The sequence below is a fragment of the Lethenteron reissneri genome, chromosome 6, assembly GCF_015708825.2.
Source record: "Lethenteron reissneri isolate LAM-NWPU_2019-01 chromosome 6, ASM1570882v1, whole genome shotgun sequence".
Taxonomy (NCBI): domain Eukaryota; kingdom Metazoa; phylum Chordata; class Hyperoartia; order Petromyzontiformes; family Petromyzontidae; genus Lethenteron; species Lethenteron reissneri.
In genome coordinates, this window is record NC_083784.1 from 3,247,765 (window position 1) to 3,271,170 (window position 23,406).

Sequence of the window (23,406 nt, forward strand, 5' to 3'; positions counted from 1 at the left end):
TGCGAGAATTGATTTGACTTTCGATCTGTATACATTGTCATTGTTTCTCGTATGCCCTGCAAGCCACTGTAGATTCTGCATGCACTACTGCACTGGATCAAGGCCTTCCCCTGCCATGCCACTGGTGGAGGTTTGTTTGTTTCCCGCACCTCCGATTTAGTACCGGTGGTTGGCTGCGTACGGCGCGAAAGAAGTTCAACATACGTACACACACTGACCATACTTCGCCCTGCTGGTCAGTGCGGGTTAGTGAAGGAGTGGGTGTTGGGGGAGGTGGGGTGGTTGGACAGTTCGCTAAGCACTGCACAACGTACATGCTTTTCAAATGTTATATATGAATAATGAGGTTTGCGTAATATCCAAAGAGAATTCAGCTTGAGCAAAACTATCCTTCTGAATTTAATTACTAAACTGGTTTTACAGGTCAACAAGAGTTGACCTGTAAAACCAACGCGACCACTCCGTAACCAATCAGCGTATATGAACAGGAATAAAATAACAATCATCATCTTGAGCCATGATTAATCCACTTTTGGATGAAGGCACCACCCCCACACCCCCGTCCCCCCAAAGCTGTTGCCATCTCTCACGATCCCCCGAATAAACAATGCACCGAGCACCTACACACCAGCTGACTACATCGCTCACACGGTTACCCACAATCCTCCACGATGCCACAGTACACGTGGTGCAGCATTTTCTGGAACTGATCCAAGCAGGCTTCCATGGCGCTTGTGTACGGCTATGACCTACAACAAAAGGCAACCGAGGCACCATTTGTTCCTCACGGACACACTGCTGATGAGACTTTAAAACGTTGAAACGTGTCCACTGTTTGCCGGATTAAACTGGGGCCGTTGCTCCACATGTCCCGTGGGCCGGGGGACGTTATTTGACTTTTAACGTGAACAAAAATATACTATGAGACCTCCTTTACCAGTGGCAAAATATAGTAATAGGTCTTTACCCTTTCAACTGGTACAAAAACTGACACCTTTATACAAGGTATCATGTTTGCAATAACCACAACACAAGCAGTCAATGCTTGCCCCGAGCTCTCAATACTCTGATAGTGCCTGTGTTTGAGTTGTACGCCTTTTGGCGTCATTTAGTCCAACACCAATGGAGACTAGGCTCTAAGAAAAGCTGTCTCTCGGGTGTGGACCAATCAACTTCAAGGACAGTGCATATCATTATCATCATCAGAGTTGTTTCTTTTTGTTTGCATTTTGACTGCTTGTGTTGTGGTTATTGCAAACATGATGCCTTGTATAAAGGTGTCAGTTTGTTGTACCAGTTGAAAGGGTAAAAACCTATTACAAAAATGTACTCCGTGTTTATTATTTTAATTCGCGCAATGAACCATGACACAGCATGGTTATATTTTTGTAAATGTTGTATTGTTTTTGCGAAGATTACCAGCGTTGTTTTGTTTGTGTTGTTATTGTTGCCATGGTGCCCATGCGGGGACCTTACTCATAGCATGGGGTTGATCACCCAGCAGCATTGGTTTGAGAGGCCAAACAGAATCAGATTATATATTTATATACTGGAGGAATCCCATGAGCTATGAAGCTCTTTTCATAGATGTCCTGTCGGGGAAGTTTAGAATGTTACAACAATAGCAACCACGATACAAAAACGTGAGTGCAAAGTATAGGCCGAAAGAACCGGAGAGTATGGAGTCCTGCAGTCACGAAAGCTTCAAATCAAGATAGTACAGGAAAGGTAAACAAATCGCTTAAATTTCGATTTAAAGCTTTCGTGACTGCAGGGATTCATCTTCTTGGTTCTTTCGGTAAAGTCACGTAGAATGGAAATAATAAAATAATAAAACATAATAAAGAATCATTTTATAATGATTTATTTTTATTATTTTTCTTATTTCCATTCTACGTGACTTTACCGAAAGAGCCAAGAAAATCGCTTAAAGTATACAAAATAAACCTACAAATAAACCTAAACTATTTGTTAACTTAACAGTTAAAGCCCACTGAGCTACTGGCTTATTTTTCAGAAGCGACCTGGCCACAAACAATATCTCAACGAAGTGGCCTATCGTGTATCGCGTGCGAATTTATGGCAGCAAACATCGCTGACGACTCCCAACGAAAACGAAGCCAGCCCGAGCCTGCCTTGTTTGAACAAAACGTTACCGGGAAATGTTAATCGGTGAGGCTCATGGCCCGATGGAGTAAATGTTATTTCCTTTCAAAGACCGAAAAAACATCCTGACCGGGACCTTATTTATTGCGTTACTCCGCCGGCTGGCCGGTGTCGAAACAGCAGAAGCTTTGTTTTCTGCGTGTGTGTGTGTTTACGTATGCTAATTGATACCGCTTAATGTTGTAGCCCAGTTCACGCAATAGTGGAAGAGGGCTTTCGAGAGCTTCAATCAACGGTCACGCCTCTCGGATTGGTCCGCTGTGTTCTCGCGACGGTCAGTTGGCAGAGTGGACTCGCAGCAAATCCCGAGTTCGCGTGGGCTTCTTCCCGAAAGCCTGCAGATTTTTTGTTAAAAAATAAATAACTCGAGCAGAATGCTATTCCTGCGAGCGCTGGCGGAAATAACGTTCAGGGGCTGAATGCCAATGTCGAGGTTGTGCTGGCCGTGACATAAGCGAATGACTCATGCGTTCTGAATAACAAAAAAAAGTTTGAAGATAAATGCGATATATTGATATGGCGATACGTGTGTTTATTTTTAATCAAGGGGCTGTTTCGTTTGAATTAAATCATCGCCGCTTCAATTTGTGCTCCCTGTGTGTGTGCAATGCACAGCGGCAGGCTTCGCGTGCATTTCACGAGCAAAATAATGAGTGCTTCAACGTGTACAATATATTGTACAGAATTACCAGTGTTTGTTTTGCGAGGCGTATGTTACAATAAGTAATTACTGCTCCAATTTGCAGTGCGTTGGGTACTGCACGGTTTGGACATGCAGGCCTCTATTGATTACACGGTAGATTAGTATTATTGGATATATGGTAAATTAGTATTATTGGTTGAACGGTAGATTAATATTATTGGTTATATGGTAAATTAGTATTATTGGTTACACGGTAGATTAGTTACGGTTAGCCATGATCAATCCTCTGCTGGACGAAGGCCCTCAACCCCAAGTTGCCGCTACCTTTTCGGTCTGCTGCCACCGAGAACCACTGTCCCCCAAAACTGGAAATGCCGACCGAATCAATTCGTTTCCGCGCTTGTTTGTTGAACGGATGACCATCAGGAGGAGCAAGGCGCAAAAATTACAAAAGGGAAAATTAGTGCAAGTTTTCAATCTTAATAAGTCTCAGTAAAAACATTTGGACGGCAATCGTTGCAAATTAACTATTAAAGTAATAATCTCATTACGTCGTAATGTTGCTTTTGCTCCCGTCTCCACGGTCATTCATTAGCGCGTGTGTTGCGTAGATTATTTTTCAGTGTTATTTTGTCTCGTGGCCTTCACAGGCCGTTTCCAAACGCTCTGGCGGTCGCCGCCGACGGTTCGTGGAGCGACAGGGGGGGCGGCGGTGGGCGACGGAGGGAGGCGGCGGTGGTGTCGCCGTGCCGGGTCGCGCGGAGACAGAGGGTGACGTGACCCGCGCCTCTCAAACAAACAGCGCACGCGGAGGGAACGAACGCGTGCGTCTTTCTGCCGCGCCAGCGCACGTCACCGGCGCTGACGGGCGGCGCGTGGCTGCGAGCACGTCGTGTTGGAGGGGAGCCCTCCTCCCTCTCGCCACCGCGGCGTTAACTACCTCGCCTGGTATGCGGGAGGTCGTGGGTTCGATCTCGACCCTGACGCCTGCTGCTGCTGTATATTTGGAGTTTGCGTGTCTCTCTCTCCCCGTGGTCGCGTGGATTTTTTTCTCCGGGTCCTCCCGGTTTTTCCTCTCCACATTTAGAATCAACATCACCACGCGTTTAGAGTATTTGGCTGCTATAAAAAAACTTACACGTGATAAGGCCACTACGTTGGGATAGTATTTGTGACCAGGTCGCTTCTGAGAAACATAGCTACATAGCTCAGTGGACCTTACTTCACCTGCTAAAATAAAAATTGTTTATAGTTTTCCCTCCCTCCCTCAACCGTCTTAAACTCGCAACGCGTCTGCTGTCCACGCCACCACCGCGGAAGGGAACAAATGACGCAAAGTCAAAAGCCCAGAATCCGTAGGCAGCCAAGTCAACAGCACTGCGGCTCAGCGGTACGGAGCGGGCGGATTGCAATCAGCCGGAAGGTTGCGAGGTTCAAGTCTTGTTTGCAGCGTTTTGAACAAACCCATCATCTACCCTGGGGTGAGATAAAACGAGCGCCGCTTTGCAAGGAAGTCAACCGTGGTTTGTGCAATGGAGAGACTCGCCCTTGCCATGGGAATGTGGAATTCATTCCCAACACTGGCTCAGGGCTGCAAACGAGAGACGGACACTGCCTCAATGCTTTTTTGAGCAGGGAATCATTTCATTTTGTAGCACAGCGCGCTTTTACCAAGCCACTGCCGGATGAAGGTCACACTGCGCCTGTTGGATATAGGCACTGTGTGACCAGACTGAAACAGCATCTCCATTATTCAGCTGAATAAACAGTTGAGGCAAGCGCTGTTAGCGAGCGCCTATTGAGGCCAGTCAGGAATTTGTTTGGCATGTACCACACCTGACCGCCTTTGTCTCCCCAGTGCTGATGTGTAAACCTAGAGGAGGTCTAGGACAAGTCTTGTTACTAGTCGACACTGACGTTGGCCGTGCCTGGGAATCGAATTCAGGGTTGCCAGACTCATAGTACAGTGCACTAACCATTGATGCGAACACACACACGCGCACGCACGCACACGCGTGTGTGCGCGTGCAGCAAGCCCATCAAGATAACTGCGCCAGATATAATTTTACTCTTGTACGGATATGAAAATCTATAGGCAGGGCACACGGGTCCATCGATAGGACTATAAGAGGAATGCTCTCAATTGGCCAAAAAATAGCATTCAGACAAGCGCAAATGACATTGCGGGTGGGAGTGGAGGTGGGGGAGGGAGGGAGGGAGAGAGGAGTGAGGGAGGGAGGCTGTGTGGCTCTTTGTGTGTCAACATTACATGGATGGCTTCCTTTGTTTCATGCCGGCCGCGACTGAATGAGTGTGTCGCCACACGCACTGCTCTGCCCCTCCGCAAATGTGTGCATGTGGTGTAAGGCTGTGGTTTTAGCTCGGGCTAATGCGCACAGAGGAGAGAAAGAGTGTATAAGCAGAACGCCCTTGTGCGTCTCCACATATCATAATACAAATGCTTTCCCAAACCGACGTTATCAAGCGGCATTTAAGCAAGCAAACTCTGGACCGATTTACAGACTTTTTTGGGTCTCGGCGGCAGAAGCAGGTTTGTTAAACAAATGCTCGCTGGGCTTACGAGATGACATTGACAAGAGCACGGTGTATAAACGATGGGACTTCGTTCAATGGCAACAGCAGAATTGCTTGTAAACCTCATTGTGTGTTGCTCTGAAGCATTCTGGGTAAGACTATACCCAGTACTGTATAAGCAGAACTTCGTTTTGTATTTCCACATTTCAAATAAACATACGGTGGATGCTGCGGCGAAAGTGGTTAGCGCACTGCGCTATTAACCTGTAGGCCAAAGCTTGACTCCCGGCCACGTTCATCATGAGTGGTGAGTGATATCCGAGTTGTGACTGGACTGTAGTCCCCTTCCCCGTTTCATGAATCGAGGAAACAACAAAGGGATACGGATGCTGATTGCTCTCCGTGCCCCCTTCATTGAGACCACAAAGAATGGTATTTTATTGACATTTACCAAAGAAATTGCTTTGAATGTTTGTTGTTGTTCATGTAATTATGATGAATGTAGGGCCCTTTTAAAAAAAAATCTTCTTCCGGACCGTGGAAAGTTTCTAGATCCGGCCTGCACTTTGACGAACCCACTTGGCCAGCGTGGTGAAGTATGGTTAAAAAAACAACAGCCATTAATTTACAGAGTGTAAGGAGCCCTTCATCCGGCATTGGATTATTATTTTATTACTTCCATTCTACGTGACTTTACCGAAAGAACAAAGAAGATGAGTCCCTGCAGTCACGAAAGCTTTAAATCAAAAAGTGCTGTAAGTTATTCTTATTTTCACGTTCTTTGAGTAAACGTGACTTATTCACTAGGTTCCCCAAAGGTATGATTTTAAATGCCGCTGTCCTTCCATCACTGTTGTATGTATGGATGTTTAATTTCTTTCACACTGTACGTAGCCAAGGGCGCTAATCGGAGATGCGATTAGCACGGTTGGCTAACATTAACGTTAACATCAATGTGAGAATAACTAAACATTAATGATGATGATGATAATACACCAACAGGGAGTGCTCTCCACCTTATTAAATCATCATCATTATTGTAGTATTATTATATATCATTGTATAATTATTATAATATTATTGGTGTATTATTATATTACTATTGTATTGTATTATTGTATTATATTATTATTGTATTATCTTAACACCACTTTGCTGCCTCCCAGTGAACAAAACCCAGCACCTCAGGCAAAAGAAAAGAAATCTGCGGAAGCCCCCAGCCCGTCTCCGCAGATCTTCGTTTCCGTTTGGTGCTCGGAAAAACGGTTTCTCGGCGAAAAGACCAAAAAAACCCCGCGGTTAGCTCTGAACCTGCAACGGGCCCTCGATATCAAATCGGCCCTCTTAAATGACACGCACAGAGCCCTGCTGATTGGAGTAGTGGCAGAGCGGTTAGCGCACCACGCTATGAATCCGGTGACTCAAAAGTTTGAGTTGCCGGCTACAGCTACGGCTAACACCAGCGGTGAGTAATATTGGAACTGGCTCTGCCCCCAGACCCCCTCCCCTTCACCACCGCACACTCAGCGGTCTGGTGAAGTATGGTCAAATAACCCCCACGATCAGCAGAGCAAGGGGAGACCATCTAGCAGTGGGTGGACAGAGAGGTGCATTCTGGGTGATTTGGCCATAGGGTCATGGTTATATTCTAGGCAGGGGTGTAGGCTGGTCACGTGTTTAGGGTAAGTTAAGGGTGTAGTCTAGACAGGGCTGTAGGATGGTCACGTGTTTAGGGTAAGTTATGGTTATAGTCTAGACAGGGCTGTAGGCTGGTCACGTGTTTAGGGTAAGTTATGGGGGTAGTGTAGGCAGGGATGTAGGCTGGTCACGTGTTTAGGGTAAGTTATGGGTGTAGTCGAGACAGGGCTGTAGGCTGGTCACGTGTTTAGGGTAAGTTAGGGTGTAGTATAGGCAGGGCTGTAGGCTGGTCACGTGTTTAGGGTAAGTTAGGGTGTAGTGTAGGCAGGGCTGTAGGATGGTCACGTGTTTAGGGTAAGTTATGGGGGTAGTGTAGGCAGGGCTGTAGGCTGGCCACAGGGTGAGAGTTAAGCGGTGCCTCGTGGGGGTCCCTGGGTGTTTCAACTCTTACCTGGGAAGAAACCTGGCGAGAACTTGTGCACGGACACCGTCATCACCTTCGGGGTGAATGAGAAGGCATCCTCCACACCTGCGGGGGGGGGGGGGGGGGGGGGAGGGGGTGGCATGGTGCGGTGTAGCGTGGTGGTGTGGTGCGGCGTGGTGTGGCGTGGTGTGGCATGGTGCGGTGTGAGGGTTGGGAGTTGACAAAGCGAGGTCCACACAGTTACAAAGGGTGCAGGCCGTCATCGCACACCCCACCTGCTTGCGCACAGTTTCACAAACGCATCTTCTCAGTTTTGACAGTGCGATTCGAAACTTCGCACGCGGGAACACGTCCTACAGTCCCACAGTCTGCACGGCCTGGGGAGGCCCTCATCCAGCAGTGGGTTCATAAAAGAGCCTTTAACTTGTTCGATGTTTTCCTGCACTCCATTCTCTCCGACGCGGTTTATTGACCTCGTGTGCGTGCGTGTGCTTGCTTGTGTGTGTGTGCATGTGCTTGTGTGTTTGTGTGTGCATGTGCTTGCGTGTGTGTGTGCGTGTGTGCATGCGTGTGTGCGCGTGCCACCCTGTGTGTGTGTGTCTGTTTGAGCGTGTGTGCATGCGTGTTTGCGTGCATGTGCGTGCGCGTGCTACCGTGTGTCTGTGCCACCCTGTGTGTGTCACCCTGTGTGTGTGCCACCCTGTGTGTGCCACCCTGTGTGTGTGTGTCTGTTTGAGCGTGTGTGCATGCGTGTGTGCGTGCATGTGCGTGCCACCCTGTGTCTGTGCCACCCTGTGTGTGTGCGCCACCCTGTGTGTGTGCCACCCTGTGTGTGTGTGTCACCCTGTGTGTGCCTGCCACCCTGTGTGTGTATCTGCAAGCCACCCTGTGTGTGTGTGTGTCACCCTGTGTGTGTGCGTGCCACCCTGTGTGTGTGTGTGTGTGTCACCCTGTGTGTGTGCCACCCTGTGTGTGTGTGCCACCCTGTGTGTGTCTGCGTGCCACCCTGTGTGTGTGTGTGTCACCCTGTGTGTGTGCCACCCTGTGTGTGTGCCACCCTGTGTGTGTGTGCCACCCTGTGTGTGTGTGTCACCCTGTGTGTGCCTGCCACCCTGTGTGTGTGTGTCTGCGTGCCACCCTGTGTGTGTGTGTGTCACCCTGTGTGTGTGTCTGCAAGCCACCCTGTGTGTGTGTGTCACCCTGTGTGTGTGTCTGCAAGCCACCCTGTGTGTGTGTGTGTCACCCTGTGTGTGTGTCTGCAAGCCACCCTGTGTGTGTGTGTGTCACCCTGTGTGTGTGTCACCCTGTGTGTGTGCCACCCTGTGCCGCTTTGGCGACTTGCGTCTCAACGGGCTCTGGCCTGGCCTGGCCTAAATAAATAATGACAACAACAACAATGCCCTTTGTTTATCCAGGAATACTTCACTCAAGTCTCAAGACTGTGCTTCAGGAGGGTCCTGTATCATTGTGTTTGGCCAATGCCATGAACCATGAGTGGCACGTGACAACAAACTGGTTTTCGCGGAAAAAACCTACACATGTTATCATTATTACTACTACGCTTGTTTAACCAGGAAAGCCTCACTCAGTCGAATGCACGTTGAACTTATTTCGCAGCGTACATGGCCAATCGCGCTAATCGGACGTGCAGGGGAAGGACAACAAACTAAAAACAAAAAGCAGTTCTAAATGAATTGGTTTTCAACTTCGATTTAAAAGCGCACAACCTCCAGTGGCTTCCTAATATCGGAAGGAAGAGCATTCCAGACGGCCGCAGAATCGCATCTGAAAGCACGCGACGGGGTGACCGTCTTTGTTCAATGGCTTAGCCAAAAGCCGCTGCTGCGAGGATGACCGTAGTTTGCGTGATGATGGTTTACGACTCCTTTTCAGGAGGGTTCTGCCGAATTCTTTACAGTCGGGGCAAGATGACTGTTATGTGCATTGCAAATTGAGAACCTTACGGGCAATTTCAAAATTTGGTCACCTGACGCGGGGCACACAATAGCCCCTGGCTCTTGCGAATGACGTCAGGGGATCTTGAGTGACCGTGGTAATAACCGGGGCGGTCGCTGGATTCGAACCGTGAATTTCTTAAACAGGTGGCGAACGAATGAATTCGCTACCGCTGGGTCGTGCTCCCCGCCCCGATTGTCACGTGTTAGAGGATAACACCGTGTGCACCCCCCCCCCCCCCCCAGTGATTCTTAGCACCCCCAGTTCCTTCATTATCCCAGGCAAGTGGCAGACCCAAGCAGGGGAGAGGGCGGGGAGGTGGAGTGATGGGGGGGCCTGGTATATTTGGAGTTTTCATGTCTGTCTCTCCCCGTGGTCGCGTGGATTTTTCTCCGGGTCCTCCGGTGTTTCAACTAACATTTAAAATCAACATCACCCGTTTAAGAGTATTTGGTTTGCTAGAAATGCCCACGTGATAAGCCGCTTCGTTGAGCTACGATTTGTGGCCAGGTCGCTTCTGAAAAAGAGCTATGTCGCTCAGTTTCTTACCTGGTAAAATAAAAAATAGTTTAGTTTTATAGTTTAAATCGCTCCCCGACCCCCATGCTCTCCCTCTGCCCGCCCCCTTGAGACTCCTATATATTGATGCAGTATTTATTAACGATAATATATTGAAGGTTTCATTTATTATTCATGTAGGGCCCGATTTAACAATCTTGCAATATTCGAGACTGCCCCCCTCCCGTTTGCCGCTGGCAGGTTTATCGATGGGCACTGGGGGGCCATGGTGCGTCAGTCATGGGGGGGGGCACAACAGCCTTCGACACTTCACGTGTGGTCTCAAGGTGCACCTAGCATGGCACGTCACCACCACTTGGTGGCAAACGGAGGCTGTTTTCGTGGTTGTTGCTGATTCAATGTCAGAAACACACCCCCCCACCACCAAGTTGCCCAAAAGGACCCAAGAATCTCAAGTCACCCCAAAGACAAAGACCCCCCGTATAGCCCGAACAGACTGCCGGGGCAAGTGCTGTTAGCGAGCACCTACGAAGGCCGGCTCGGCACATGCGGGAGTGGGTGGCCAACAACACGCCCGGCCGCCTTTGTCTCCCTCGTGGCGATGTTTACGCACCGCACCGGGTACTCATTTGAGGCTGAGTAAACCTAGGAGAGGACCAGGACCGGTTCAGTTAATTGTCACTGGCGTTGGCCGGGAATCGAACTCGGTTCGACGGGTTCGTAGCGCAGCGTGCTAACCGCTGCGCCACCACTCCCCTGCCACACTGCCACACTCTCTCGCCCCCGCCGCTCACCCACTCGGCCAGCCCCTGCTGCCTGTGCGGTTTCAATGGGATTGAACCCACATGCAAATGCACTGATCCAACTCGTGCCACGAAGCCAGACACAGTTACGCGTTACTCGAAAGCCTTGTTGCGCGCGTGCCCTTGGATGCCACAACCCCTGGCGACAAACCATGCTCGTGTTTATTTTGCAACGTTGCGTGCTTTTTATTCCGTGCTCAAAAAAAGCCCCTTGGAAAAGAATGCCCTCCCCAACCTACCCAACCAAAAATCGACTTAAAAATAAATAAATGGGAAAAAAAAACATCTGCCGTAAAAATACATAATCGGTGGTGGACTGCATATTATTGCTTCAAAAGTTAAAGGCAGATGTCCTGGAGCATTTCTTAGTAAAGGCACAGCCCTGCAACAGCCTGCTCACAGCACCGCTGGCTTCAGGGCCTCCACTAGAGGGAACTCTAGAAATGGGGTATTTGGCCCGACTATTCCACGCGGGCCCCACAAGACGCTGAACGACTGGGTGAGAGTACCCACACTTTACCCCACCTGCCCATCGACTTATCTGCGTTGTACAGTACAGAACTGCTACCAATGTTAACAGAGCCGGTGGGGGTGGGAGGTGGGGGACAGGGGGGGGGAGGACGGGGGGTTGGGTTGAGGGTGGTCATAATAAACTCACACCGTTGCTTAAACCGGCGCGCCGGGAGATCGAAATCAAAGCGGCGACCTTGTCGTTTTGCGAGTCCAGCGCGTTTGCGCCGCGAGCCACACGAAGGATCGTCGAGATGACAAAAGAAAAACCCCGTCGCCGGTGGCGGCACGTGTGGACGCCTTGCGTCGTCTCAGCGGTGGAAGCGCGCTGGCTGGGAGCGTTGCTAATGAAGCCCTGCAGTGTATCACAGCGCCGCCGTGAGCCAGAGGGCCCATAGATCATCGGCGCCAATGCACGGCGCTTCGCTTTTTCATTTTCAGACAGGCACCCGGCCCGGGCTGATGCAAGGGCGCTCGTCCGCTACAGAATACCGGATGGGCTTCTCAAGGGCAAAAGCACATACCTTGCATAAGCACACCGCCTTGCTGTTTTCCCACGGGTTGTTTGTTAGTCCGATTGTCAGCCGATTTGATCTTTCCCGACCGATATTATCCAGAAGCATTTGTTAAAAGCCAGAAAAAATGATATCTGGTTTCAACATTCTGGATCTCATCACGGAAGCGAGGTCGGATGCTCTAAGAGCATTTCCCTACCAACTATGGGACTTGTCATTCAATGCACGAAGCGGTTATGGGTAAAAGACCGACTCCGTTCTCTGTCTCCACACCATCATCATTGGTCTTGGTCAATCCACTGCTGGATGAAGGCCTGTCCAAGCTGCCGCCGTCTCTCCACAAATGAATATACGTCTCCACATATGAATGCAAAAAAATAGAAATATATATCTTTTACTTCATCAGCCTATTCACTAAACTTGTTATTTGACCAGGTAAGGCTCTCTCTCAGACGCGACCTGGCTATCACAAATGACAGCCCAAATAAGTGGCTGATCACGTGGAAATTTCTGGCAGCCAAATACTCTAAACGCGTTTCTAAACGTGTATGGAAAAACCGGAGAGAAATCTGCGCCATCACGGGGAGAACATGCAAACTCCAAATATACAGCAGGCGTTGGGATCGAACCCACGACCTCCTGTATACCAGGCGAAGTAGTTAACATCTCACTACCGCGGCAACCATTCCACACCAATATTATCAGCATTTGTTTATGCAACCAAGGTCATGTCGCTCACAACCTCCCGGAGGAATGCAAGCAAGGGGTTGGGGCAGGGCCGGATTAAGATTGTGTAGGCCCCTGGGCTACACAGGTACTGTGAGGCCCCCAGTAATATATCTTCAACAAGAAAACAAAGTTAAAGAGAAATAAAATGTATTTGTACAAGGCGAACAACAAATACAATTTAGCATCCACAAATGAAATAACTTTTCACTTCATCTCTGGAAGCCCTCCAGCTGACGGAGGCCTCTGGGCTGCAGCCCCCTAAAGCCCCCGTGCCTCGATCCGGCCCTGAGTTTGGGGGGGTCCCCCGGCCCCCCGCCGCGAGGCGAGCAAGCAACAACAATAATAAACCACGTGCACCCTGGTCGCGAAAGTTGGAATTATCAAAATTAGAATTTGCCTTGAAACGACCTTGGCTGAATCCTTGAATAGGAGGGGGGGGGGGGGGGTAGCCGAGGTCACGGCGCTGGCCTTGGGTGGCCGAGAACGGACGACGAGGACGAGGAAGGCCACGATGGCGATCTGCAACGTCGCCACCCAAGTGGCAGGGGGTTGGGTGGGTGGGTTTGGGGGTTCGCTGCCGACCAACTTTTTGCTGTTATTTGGAGCGAAACGCGACCCAATATGGATTCGGGAGAGGGCTTCAAAAAAAAATGTCACGCCGCTCAGGAATGCACGCGCGCGATGGTAGAGAGCGCGGCGCGGGGGGCTAAATTTACGTCGCTGGTTTTAGTTTTTAGTTTTTTTTTTTGGGGGGGGGGGGGGGCTCGTTTGCGACGCCGCCGCGATCGGTTAACAAAGCGCCGACAATTCATCGCCGGTCACCCGCTGCGTTGCGACTTCAAATGCTGCGCGTCCCTTGAAACGTTCGGAGAAAAATGGACAATGAAGGTCACCCGACCGCATTTACGCGTCGCTACAGTACGCGTTTATCGCCTGAGATTAAGTCACCTTATCCAGCCTGCTGGCTTTGTTGTTACAGAGCCCTGCACTCTGGAATTTAGTTACGGGGTAGCAGCCGGTTCCGGGGGGGTTACAATACTGACATTTACCACTCTCAAAGCGTGACCCCTCCCGTTCCACACTCACAACAGAAGCGCCACGGCACTGCCTCAAAAGTCATCCTCGTGAACCCCACCTGACTTCACCCCCTCCCCCCTCCCCTCACATTCCTGTCCTCAACCTCAGAAGTTAAAACCCTGGGACTCCAGCCAGAAACTACTAATAACTAACTTATTACAAGGGGTGGCGAGGGGTGGGGGGCAAGGTGCAAACCATACGGCAAATACAATCAGTCTGCTCGTGTGGTAGTGCTGGTGGTGGGGGGCGGTAGTGTAGAGGTGAGCGCTACGCTGCGGAACCAACCCGGTGACCCGAGTTCGATTCTCGCTCAAGGCCAACACCAGTGACGATTGTCTGAACCGGTCCTGGGCATGTGACCTCGGTCGATTCAGCTTCAAAATGAGTACCGCCAAGAGGGAGACAAAGGCGGCCGGTCGCGGTGCCTGACAACCCACCCCCTCGTGTGCCATACCGGCCATCATAGGTGCTACTCGCTAACAGCACTTGCCTCAAGAGCCTGATCAAGGCTGAACGGGGGATATTCGTCGCTGCTGCTGCTCCTGGTCATGGTGTAACATTGTGGGGAGTGAGCACAGCGGACGAGAATTCGGCTCCCACTCACAGTTCAAATATTCGGCGACAGATGCTTGAACCAGGCCTCGGCCTCCCTAGGGTCAGCCTGAGTCTTGACTGAGTACCTGGTTGCACTGGCTTGTCAACCAAAGTTGATCGAAACCACTGTGCAGTTGACTGCAACGAGGTTCAACACAATGGCATCTGCCACCCGACACACAGACGCAAATTCCCGGAATGTGCGTGTCAAGCAGGGGCAAGTGGCAACCCGATTGGTGCGGTGTGTAAACATCAACACTGCGGAGACAAAGGTGGCCAGGTGTGGTGCGATCCACACGACCCCATTGGTTGGCTTGCCGGCCTACAAAAGTGATCGCTAACAGCACTTGCCAACAGCCTATGTCGGCTACACTGAACTAAACAATTATTTTTTATTTTCTAGATTTGAAGCTTTCGTGACTGCAATGATTCATAGTCTTAGTTTTTTTCGGTAAAATCACGTAGGTAAAAAACATTAAAAAGTAAAATAAAATGAATTATTTATTATTTATTATTATTTTTTATTTTATTTTACTTTTTAATGTTTTTACCTACGTCACTTTACCGAAAAAACCTAAGGAAAATGTATTTTTTATTTTACCAGGTAAGGCCCACTGAGCGTCCTGGCCACAAATGATAGCTCAACGAAGTGGCTTGTCACGTGGAAATGTATAGCAGCCAAATACCATAAACGCGTGCCGATTCCAAAAGTGTAGGGAAAAGAACGGATGACTCTGAGAAAAATCAACGCAACAACTCCAAATATACAGCAAGCGTCAGGGTCGTGATCGAACCCACGACCTCGTGTATACCAGGCGAGGTGGTGGGGTGGGGGGGGAGATCTTTGTCTTTTGTGCAACAACTCTAACCGAGCGCTACGCACGAAACACAAAGAGCAAGGGGTGGGGGGGGGACGATGGGGTTTGTCGCGGCGGCAACGTTGGCACCGCGACAGCGGCTGTGACAGCAGCCAACACGGCCTCTCCGGTCCAAAGTTCAAACCTCAACAAACCCAATTCCTGCTACGGTGCGGCCACGCCGCCAAGTGGGGGTCTCGAGAGAGAGCGCCGTCCCGTGAGCGCGGGGGGGGCATTAAGGGTGGCGTGCTACCACGCGAGCGAGATCAGGTGGGCTGGATCGCTCGCCGCCCTCACGTCCCGTGGACGCGGGAAGTTATGGTGGCGAGCGATCTCGCGGGCTGGTTCGCTCGCGCCATTCCGAACGTGCGACGCGTAAGTGGAGCGCTCCGGGACACTCTCCCACGCCACGCGGCGGAGAAAAGATTGTGTGCAGCGGCTAAAATTCTCACCTCCCTCCCCACCCCCACCACCAAGTTGCGGTCACCCATTCCCGTCGTTAAAGCCACGGCTCTTCTCGGCGGCCACAGAGCGAACCTGAGCGAACGTACGAAATGAAGTGAAATCGTCATGGTGCTGCTCGTGAGAAGATGACACCACCGGCCGGGATCTCCAAAAACAACTTCTCAGAGAGGGCATTGCAAAGTTGTCGTCGTCACATGTAAACCATTTGCATACATTTGCATCGATTGCTTTGCCAAGCTTCCCAACTCAGGTCGAGGGTGTTTTGTGCATGCCTTAGCTCTGTCCGTCCGTCCAAAACGAGGCGAGGGGCCTGGGAGCTCGAGAACTCGTGTGCGGACGACCGAAAATGAACAAAAACCGTAGCGCGTACAAAGCTGCGTTTGCTCTTCAGGGCGATGCCCGACTGAAAAACGGCCTCGCCGATCAAAGAGTTGCCCCAAAACTACTCGGGAGACTCAAACCGGGCCAAGAAAAGGACAATCAGCAAACACGCAAAACGCCTTCTGCCCTGACAGCTGCCTGCCAGGTTCCATCTCGCTAATGAAATACTTCCAAAGACAAAAAAACGAGCGTCGCAAAGCGTTACATATTCCCCACGCAAGGCAACGATTTTTCACAACTTGTTCCCGTCGTGGTTTTACCCTCGTCGTTCGAGAGCGCCGGTTGGTCGTGCCCGTACTTTGACGGGTTGTCTTTTTTTGATCGAATTCAAATTCCACGCGTTTACGCGTACAGTGCACACCGCACGCAGAGGGTGTTAAAACATCACAGTACGCTAATCCGGCCGCGTGGATCAGCGGCAGAGCGGAACGGTTGCCAGTTGGAATCCTGGCTGGGGGTTAACTCAGCCCATCATCTCTCTGCGGTCGATAAAATTAGCACCGCTTTGTGGTGAAGAGCCGGTTAGCACTCAGAAGGTTGCGAATTCGAATCCTGGCTGGGGGCTAACTCAGCCCATCATCTCCCTGCGGTCTATAAAATAGGCACCATTTTGTGGTGAAGAGCCGGTTAGCCCTCGGAAGGTTGCGAGTTCGAATCCTGGCTGGGGGTTAACTCAGCCCATCATCTCCCTGCGGTCGATAAAATGGGCACTGCCTTGCGGAGAAGTCACCAACGGATGTTCTGTGGATGCAATTTCCACCACCGGCTCAGGATTCTAAACAGGAGATGAACACCGCCTCGGTGCTCATATTGAGCAGGACATCGCTTTGTCTATTTCTGAAACGAAGTAACGTGTACGCAGTTTTAATACATTGTTAACCAAAACGTCCGCGAACGCCGAGAACACGCTGTCTGTTATGCGATCACGAAAATAAAACTACCTAAGCCTCATGCCCAGTTGGCGAGGCTATTTTTGGCTACCAGTTCTCAAAGAGCGCTATCAGTAGGCCGAGCGCTCGTTGTCACTTTGCGGGGCGCCCCGCGTGCGTGAATTAACATAACCATGGACGTGGCCACCTGCTATCAACGGCGTCATCTCAATGCCGAGTCGCGTGCCTAACACGACTCGTGTCGTGGAAGAACAGAAAAACAACGACGATTCAACGCAGCGAGACAGCAAATTATCCTAGACTCTCGCCTCTTCCAAGACGTGTGGAGGAGTAGGCCAACGCACCCTCGCTAGAAGAGGGCCTCTCTCTCTCTCTCGATCGCCATCTAGTCTAGCGGAGGGGTCCTTCCGCTAGCAGTGGCGTGAGAAAGCGATTGCAGGGCTGCACCTTTGCCTGTACTATTATCGGAGCCTGGAGCCGATCAGCTCTCGCGACCACTATCATCTACAAGAGGTATTTTTGGGGTTAGATCGCGTAAGTATAATTGTGTAATCAAACCCGCTACCACTTTACTAATTGGCTGTGTCGGGTGGTGGCGGGTTTAACGAGACATTTCTATTTACGTGATCTAACCCCCCCCCCAAAAAAAACCCTCGATGATTGTTTTTTTTCTTCTGTTATCCGCTGATAAGATTCTTCCTATAGGAGTTACCCATAGGAGGCGGATAATACTGGTAGGAACCTCCTGGTTACACCAGCCCACAGGGGATTATTGTGTCCGTCCGTCCATCGTGCAGGGAGGGGCTGGGTGGGGAGGGAAGGGCTGGGTGGGGAGGGGCTGGTCACCCCGTGGTGCCCTTATAAAACTCAACGTTTAACCTACTCACGCCGGCTTGTGCCCGCCCTCACAGTCGGCCATATTTGCGGAATACACCACGCTGCCGTTGACCCTGGCCATTGACCGAGCAACCCAACGTTCCTACCAGCTCCCTCCGCAGGAATGTGTTTTAGTCCTATTATCGGATAATTTAGTCCTATTATCCGCGGCTAAGAGTCACCCGTAAGCGATCTCCGGCTAGCACTCGGTCCATCTCATCACAATCGCCATCGTGCGGATAAGAGGAGCGGGGCCCTTCATCAGAGCGGTGGACAGACAATGCCCGATGACGACGTTGACGACGATGATGACAACGAAGAACAAATGGCACGATACCGGTAACACCAGGGGCAGGGGTCCGGGTGGGAGGGAAAGAAATAAACGAGGTATTTAAAGAATAAAAATTAAACCCCGTCGCATTTATTGCGAGAAACACAATATTTCCCGGGTGATTACGGACACCTTGCGAAGCGGGCTCCTGCTGCGCGCGTGTGTCTTTCACACACACTGCGCTGCATCATATTTACATTTCCATTGGCGCCACGCGTGTGTGTGTGCATGCGTGTGTGTGCGAGTGGGGAGCGGTAGTGTAGCGGTTAGCGCGCTGCGCTACGAACCCGGCGACCCGGGTTCCATTCCCGCTCACGGCCAACACAAGTGACGATTATCTGAACCGGTCCCGGGCCTCCCCTAGGTCGACTCAGCCTCAAATGAGTACCTGGTGCGGTGTGTAAATATTGCCACTAGGGAGACAAAGGCGGTCGGGCGTGGTCCTGGCCACCCACCTCTCTCGTTTACCGTTCCGGCCTTCATAGGTGCTCGCTAACAGCAATTGCCCCTACAGTCTGTTAAGGCTATACGGGGGATCTTTGTCCTTGTCTTTTGTGCGAGTGTGTGTGCGCGTGCTCGGCTTGTTGAGCTTCTTATGCAACGAACGTCGTGAACAATGCGTCACGGCCGACCCAGCAGCACCGTAATTGTGGCCAACACTGACGGTGCGCGGGCGACGCAATGGACCAGGCTGCCATTCGGGACGCAAAGCCAAGAGGCACGTGTTGTGGTGCACTCTGGGTACGAGCACAGGAAGCCACTCGAGGTGTATGCACTTTAAATCTCGATTGAAAACTCATTTCTTTAGAACTGCTGATTGTGTTTAGTTTGTTGCCTTTCCCCCGCACCTCCGATTAGCACGGTTGGCTACGTACGGTGCGAAAGAAGTTCAACGTGCACGTGTACATAAGCGGAACTCCGTGCCGCACCTCCACGTATGAATCAATGGAAACAACATCTGTTGGACCATCGGCCTATTGGTTTTGCAGACCAACATTAGCAGGCAGCAATCTGTTGAAGCAAGCAGACTCTGGACCGGTTTCGACCTTTGCACCAAAACACGTTTGTATTCGTGTGTGTGGTGACGCAGAAGAGAATTCTGCTTGCATATACTCTTACCCACAATGCCTGACAGCGACGCAGGGTATTACTTATTGCCTACTTTACTGTTGAATGGGGGCCCCATGATTTTACACGGAGCGCTCTTACCAACAGCGTCCGGTGAATCAAGGCAGCATTTGCTTAGCAAAGCCGCCACCGCCTATGAGACCTAGACAGTTGAAACCGGTGCAGAGTTTGCTTGCTTCGACAAACGCTGCTTGGTAATGTTGAGTGTGGAAAGCCAATAGGCTGTTGGGCCAATGAACACCGTATCTATTTGTAGAGTGGAGACACGGAAGGCGGTTTTTGCTTCTGTACGATACTGCAGGGCCGGGCCATGTAAACAATCCTTGCGAGGCAAGGGCTACTTTTTTTGCTCTTTTTTTCTTACTGTTGTTTTGACATTACCAAAAAGTTTCTCTGCTCCGGCAGCTGGCTTCGCCCGGCTCACTGCGCATGCTCCCCCCTCCCCTCTTGGCTTCCCCTTTTTCTTGCCTCCTCGCTTAACTGCCCACCCCCCCCATGCCGCCAATGCCCGGCGCGACCGCAAAGTTGTCCCCAAGAAAGGTTCAGCAGAACCGTGTGTCAACCGTTCCAGTGTGGCGCCTGCGCGCGTTACGATAGCGCGCCCGCAATGCACTTGAATGTCCACCCTTTTTGCATAGGTGTGGCCCGAAAACGAGGTTGAGTGTTGTCATCGACATTTTTTTCCCCGTCTTGCATTCCGAGCGCTGCAACAAAAATAATAAATCCCTCCCACGAAATGTTTCAAACTGTTAAAATAAAAATAAAGGCGCAGCCCTGCAATTGCTTTGCTCACGCCACTGCGGGCGGAAGGGCCCCCCCCCCCCACCCACCGCCCCCCCACTACATGGAGAATCCCTGCTGCAAGATTTCTACGGCTTTACTCTTTCACGGCCGGCCAGATGTCTTGGAAGAGATGGGAGTACCAACACTTTACCCTACCACGCGCAACCTGCGATGATCGGCTGTCATGTACCCATTGGATTACTGCTGCTGGGTGGGTAGAGGCGGGGGGAGGGGGACGGCGGTGATTCAACAAGAAACTTGCGGTGATATTTTCACTGCCGTTGCCGGAGTATGGAATCGAACTGGCGACCTCTGGATTACAAGCGATAACCATTACACCGCCGTTTTTTGTTTTGCGAAAGAAAGTCACTTCCGCAGATTTCCATCGCTGCTGTTGCTGCTGTGGTCAAAGAGGGCCCACCGCTTGGTGGATTTGAGATAACCCCCCCCACCAACATCCCTGGCGGCTCGGGTGCTCGTTTCGTCACACGCGCGCTCGCCACTTTGAAGCGAAATCCGGAGCCCAAGACTCAAAGATTCGGAGCAGAGTCTCGCGTGCGGTGGCCGGGCGTGCCTAGCGCACACGCGCCATGGTTGGGTTGTCTCCTAGAGTCGTAAACGCACGTACGCACACATCCACTTACACAGGTGCGCGCGCGTTTACACTTGCTGACGCGCGCGCACACATACCACCTTCACCTGCCACCTGACGCTTGTTTACCCAGGAAAGCCTCGGTGAGTCTCAAAGCTTCTCTCCCGGGCGCTCCGGTTTCCTCCCACGTGTAAGCACCCATTCATTGGCCGGTAACACCTTAACGCACAGAGGACCGCAGAGCTTGGAGAGAGATAGTAAGCGAATACAAACTGACATTGTTGTTATTTGAAATTATTTTCTGTAAAAAAAGGGACCTTTTCGCCAGTATCAAAGAATGCACACATACTTTGATACTGGCAAAAAGGTCAAATTTTGTAGCTGCTCACCCCGTGCTCTCAATGCTCTGATAGTGGCATTGTCCTTGTACTGGTCGTCTTTTGGTGCTCACTGGTCTGACACTGGGGAGGCTGTGTCTGGTGTAGGCCAATCAGTATCAAAGACAATGCATATATTATGAGAACATGTTTGTTTGCATGTTCACCACAAGTACGTGTGGTTAATGCAGACTTAATTCCTTGCAAAAGGTCTCTTAGTTGGTGTTTGAACATCTTAACACCTGTTTAATTGCCAGAAAGGGTAAAAAAATAAAATACTTATTTTTGAAAACTCTTTTCTGTGTTCAAAAAATACCACGTTGCCCCCTACGTGAGTAGCAGGGCAGTGAGCCCAGCCACCAACCCTTCCCACGTGGGTACCTGGCCTTGGACTTGTGATCCGAGGAAGATCTGTACCCCCCCCGGCTTCCCCTGCCTCTCCCCTTCTCATCGCTCATGCTTCATGCCAGGCTCTTGTTAAATAAACACAAATAAAAAATATACAAAAAATTTATTTTTTCGATTTAAAGCTTTCGTGACTGCAGGGATTCATCTTATTGGTTCTTTCGGTAAAGTCACGTAGAAGGGAAATAATAAAAGAAGAAAAATATATTTTTTATTTTATTATTTCCCTTCTACGTGACTTTTATTATTTTATTATTTCCCTTCTACGTGACTTTACCGAAAGAACCAAGAAAATAATTGTATGTGGGTCCTGCCAATGCTTCTCAGTAAGGGGGTGGATTATGCTCCGTGTGCAATCACAACCCGATAATTTGCAGGTTATTATTTTGCACCAATGGTGATTTTTGGCCAAAAACAATAACATTGGATGTGGGTTTAAAAAATATATATATATATTTTAGGTATGAGAGGAAACCACAAAACCTGGAGGAAATCCGTGCAGAACAGAGAGGCGTGTAAGTAGAAAATACAAAACTTCTTCTCAGATGCATGTACGTACGTATGTACGTTGAACTTCTTTCGCACCGTACGTAGCCAACCGTGCCAAACGGAGGGTGCGGATGATTAGAAATGAATACGATTATTATATTTTAAAATCGCCGCAACGATTGTTGGCCTCTCCGTTGCCAAGCCCGGTCATGGGCGGTGACAGCACGGCCCCCACTGTTGCTCCGTCACGTGCTGTGTCTGAGCGCGCTGTCGAGACTGCCGCTCGCCCACCGGGGCTGCTCTTTCATGGCTCTCGTCCCCACCGTTAAGGACGCACGGCGCACTTTGTTCGCGAGTAAAGCTACCCATCAATAACACGAGCTAAGTCAACAACAACAACAGCAGCAGCAGAAGCAGCCAGTAGGTATACAGGGTGGCCCATAAATCAGGATGTATCGTGTCATTTCATTTATTAGAGAATGATGACGTGAAAACGTTTATTCGTCGAGTTATTATTTTATCTATTATAATTCTAAAAGTATATATATTTTTTCTAAATCGTGTGGGGGTCAACGCAAGTCCGTCGCTTACAAAACTCGACGAAGAACCCGGAATGAATTGAAAAACGACAATTTTACGAATGTTCAAAGATTACACTTTGTAATCCTAAAAGTCTCACATTCATAAAGTCAGTTTGAACAATCGTTTAAAATTAGAAAAATCCCGTAACCCGCCGTGATTTGTGACGATAAAATCCACGTGACGTGTGCTGGCTTTTGGGTCACCCTGGGTATGACACCGGTCGGTGCAAAGGAGGCCCTCTCTCGAGGCTAAATCGGCCTACTCTTCCACGCTGGTCACGTCTCGGCAAAGGTGGGGGTACCCACACTTTCACCCAACACAAACCTATGAAGTCCGGAACGGTACACGACGGAGTGGGTGGCCAGCACCACGCCTGGCCGTCTTTGTCTCTCCAGTAGCGATGCTTCCACACCACTCCAGGTACTCATTTGAGCCCGAGTTGACCTAGAGGGAGGCCAAGCAACTTTTGACACAATCGTCAATGGTGTCGACCGTGAGCGTGAATCGAATTCGGGTCGCCGGGTTCGTAGCGCAGCGGCGCTGACGACGATGCCACCGCTCCCCGCACGCACTCCCCACACACACACACACGTGACCTGCGGTGGACTCATCTCGACTGCCGGGTAGCTGGAGGCGGTGGTGGGAGGTGGGGGAGGGTGGTGTGGATTTCAGAAACTTGCTCAATTGTTTCAACTGTTAGAAGATTGAACGAAACCAGTGACCTCTGGACTACAAACCCAGTGTGCTTTTGACACCACCGTGACAGAATCCACACACACACAATACGGATATGTGTATATATAGCTAAGGTGTGCTTATAGCCAGCTTCGAACTGTATTTTCTGTAATTGTTGTTGTGGTTAGGAATCCTGACCTGCTGACGACGGGGCAGGGGGCGGGGGGGGTAGTGGCTGAGCCAGGAGGCACCGCTCTGGCGGCAGCCTGAATCTTTGACACAAAGGTGCCGTGGTCTCGGCAAACAAAGGAAGGAATGCGCGACTGAAGTGGCACTAAGCCTCTGCCACCACCGCCGCCGTCACCACCGCCACCGCGGCCGCCACCACCACTACCATCACCACCACCCGCAGCCGTCACCACCACTACCACAGCCGCCACCACCACTACCAAAACCACCACCATCG

At 50.5% G+C, this 23,406-nt stretch overlaps 1 protein-coding gene across 1 annotated transcript in view; it reads right to left on the reverse strand.

Annotated features, from left to right (window-relative positions):
• The window catches only part of HDAC8 (histone deacetylase 8), a 194,483-nt gene that overhangs the window by 126,441 nt on the left and 44,636 nt on the right, over positions 1 to 23,406 (reverse strand). Inside the window, exon 6 of the mRNA XM_061570433.1 lies at positions 7,434 to 7,511. Coding sequence (XP_061426417.1) covers positions 7,434 to 7,511 — 78 coding nt within the window. The remainder of the gene's footprint in view (positions 1 to 7,433; positions 7,512 to 23,406) is intronic.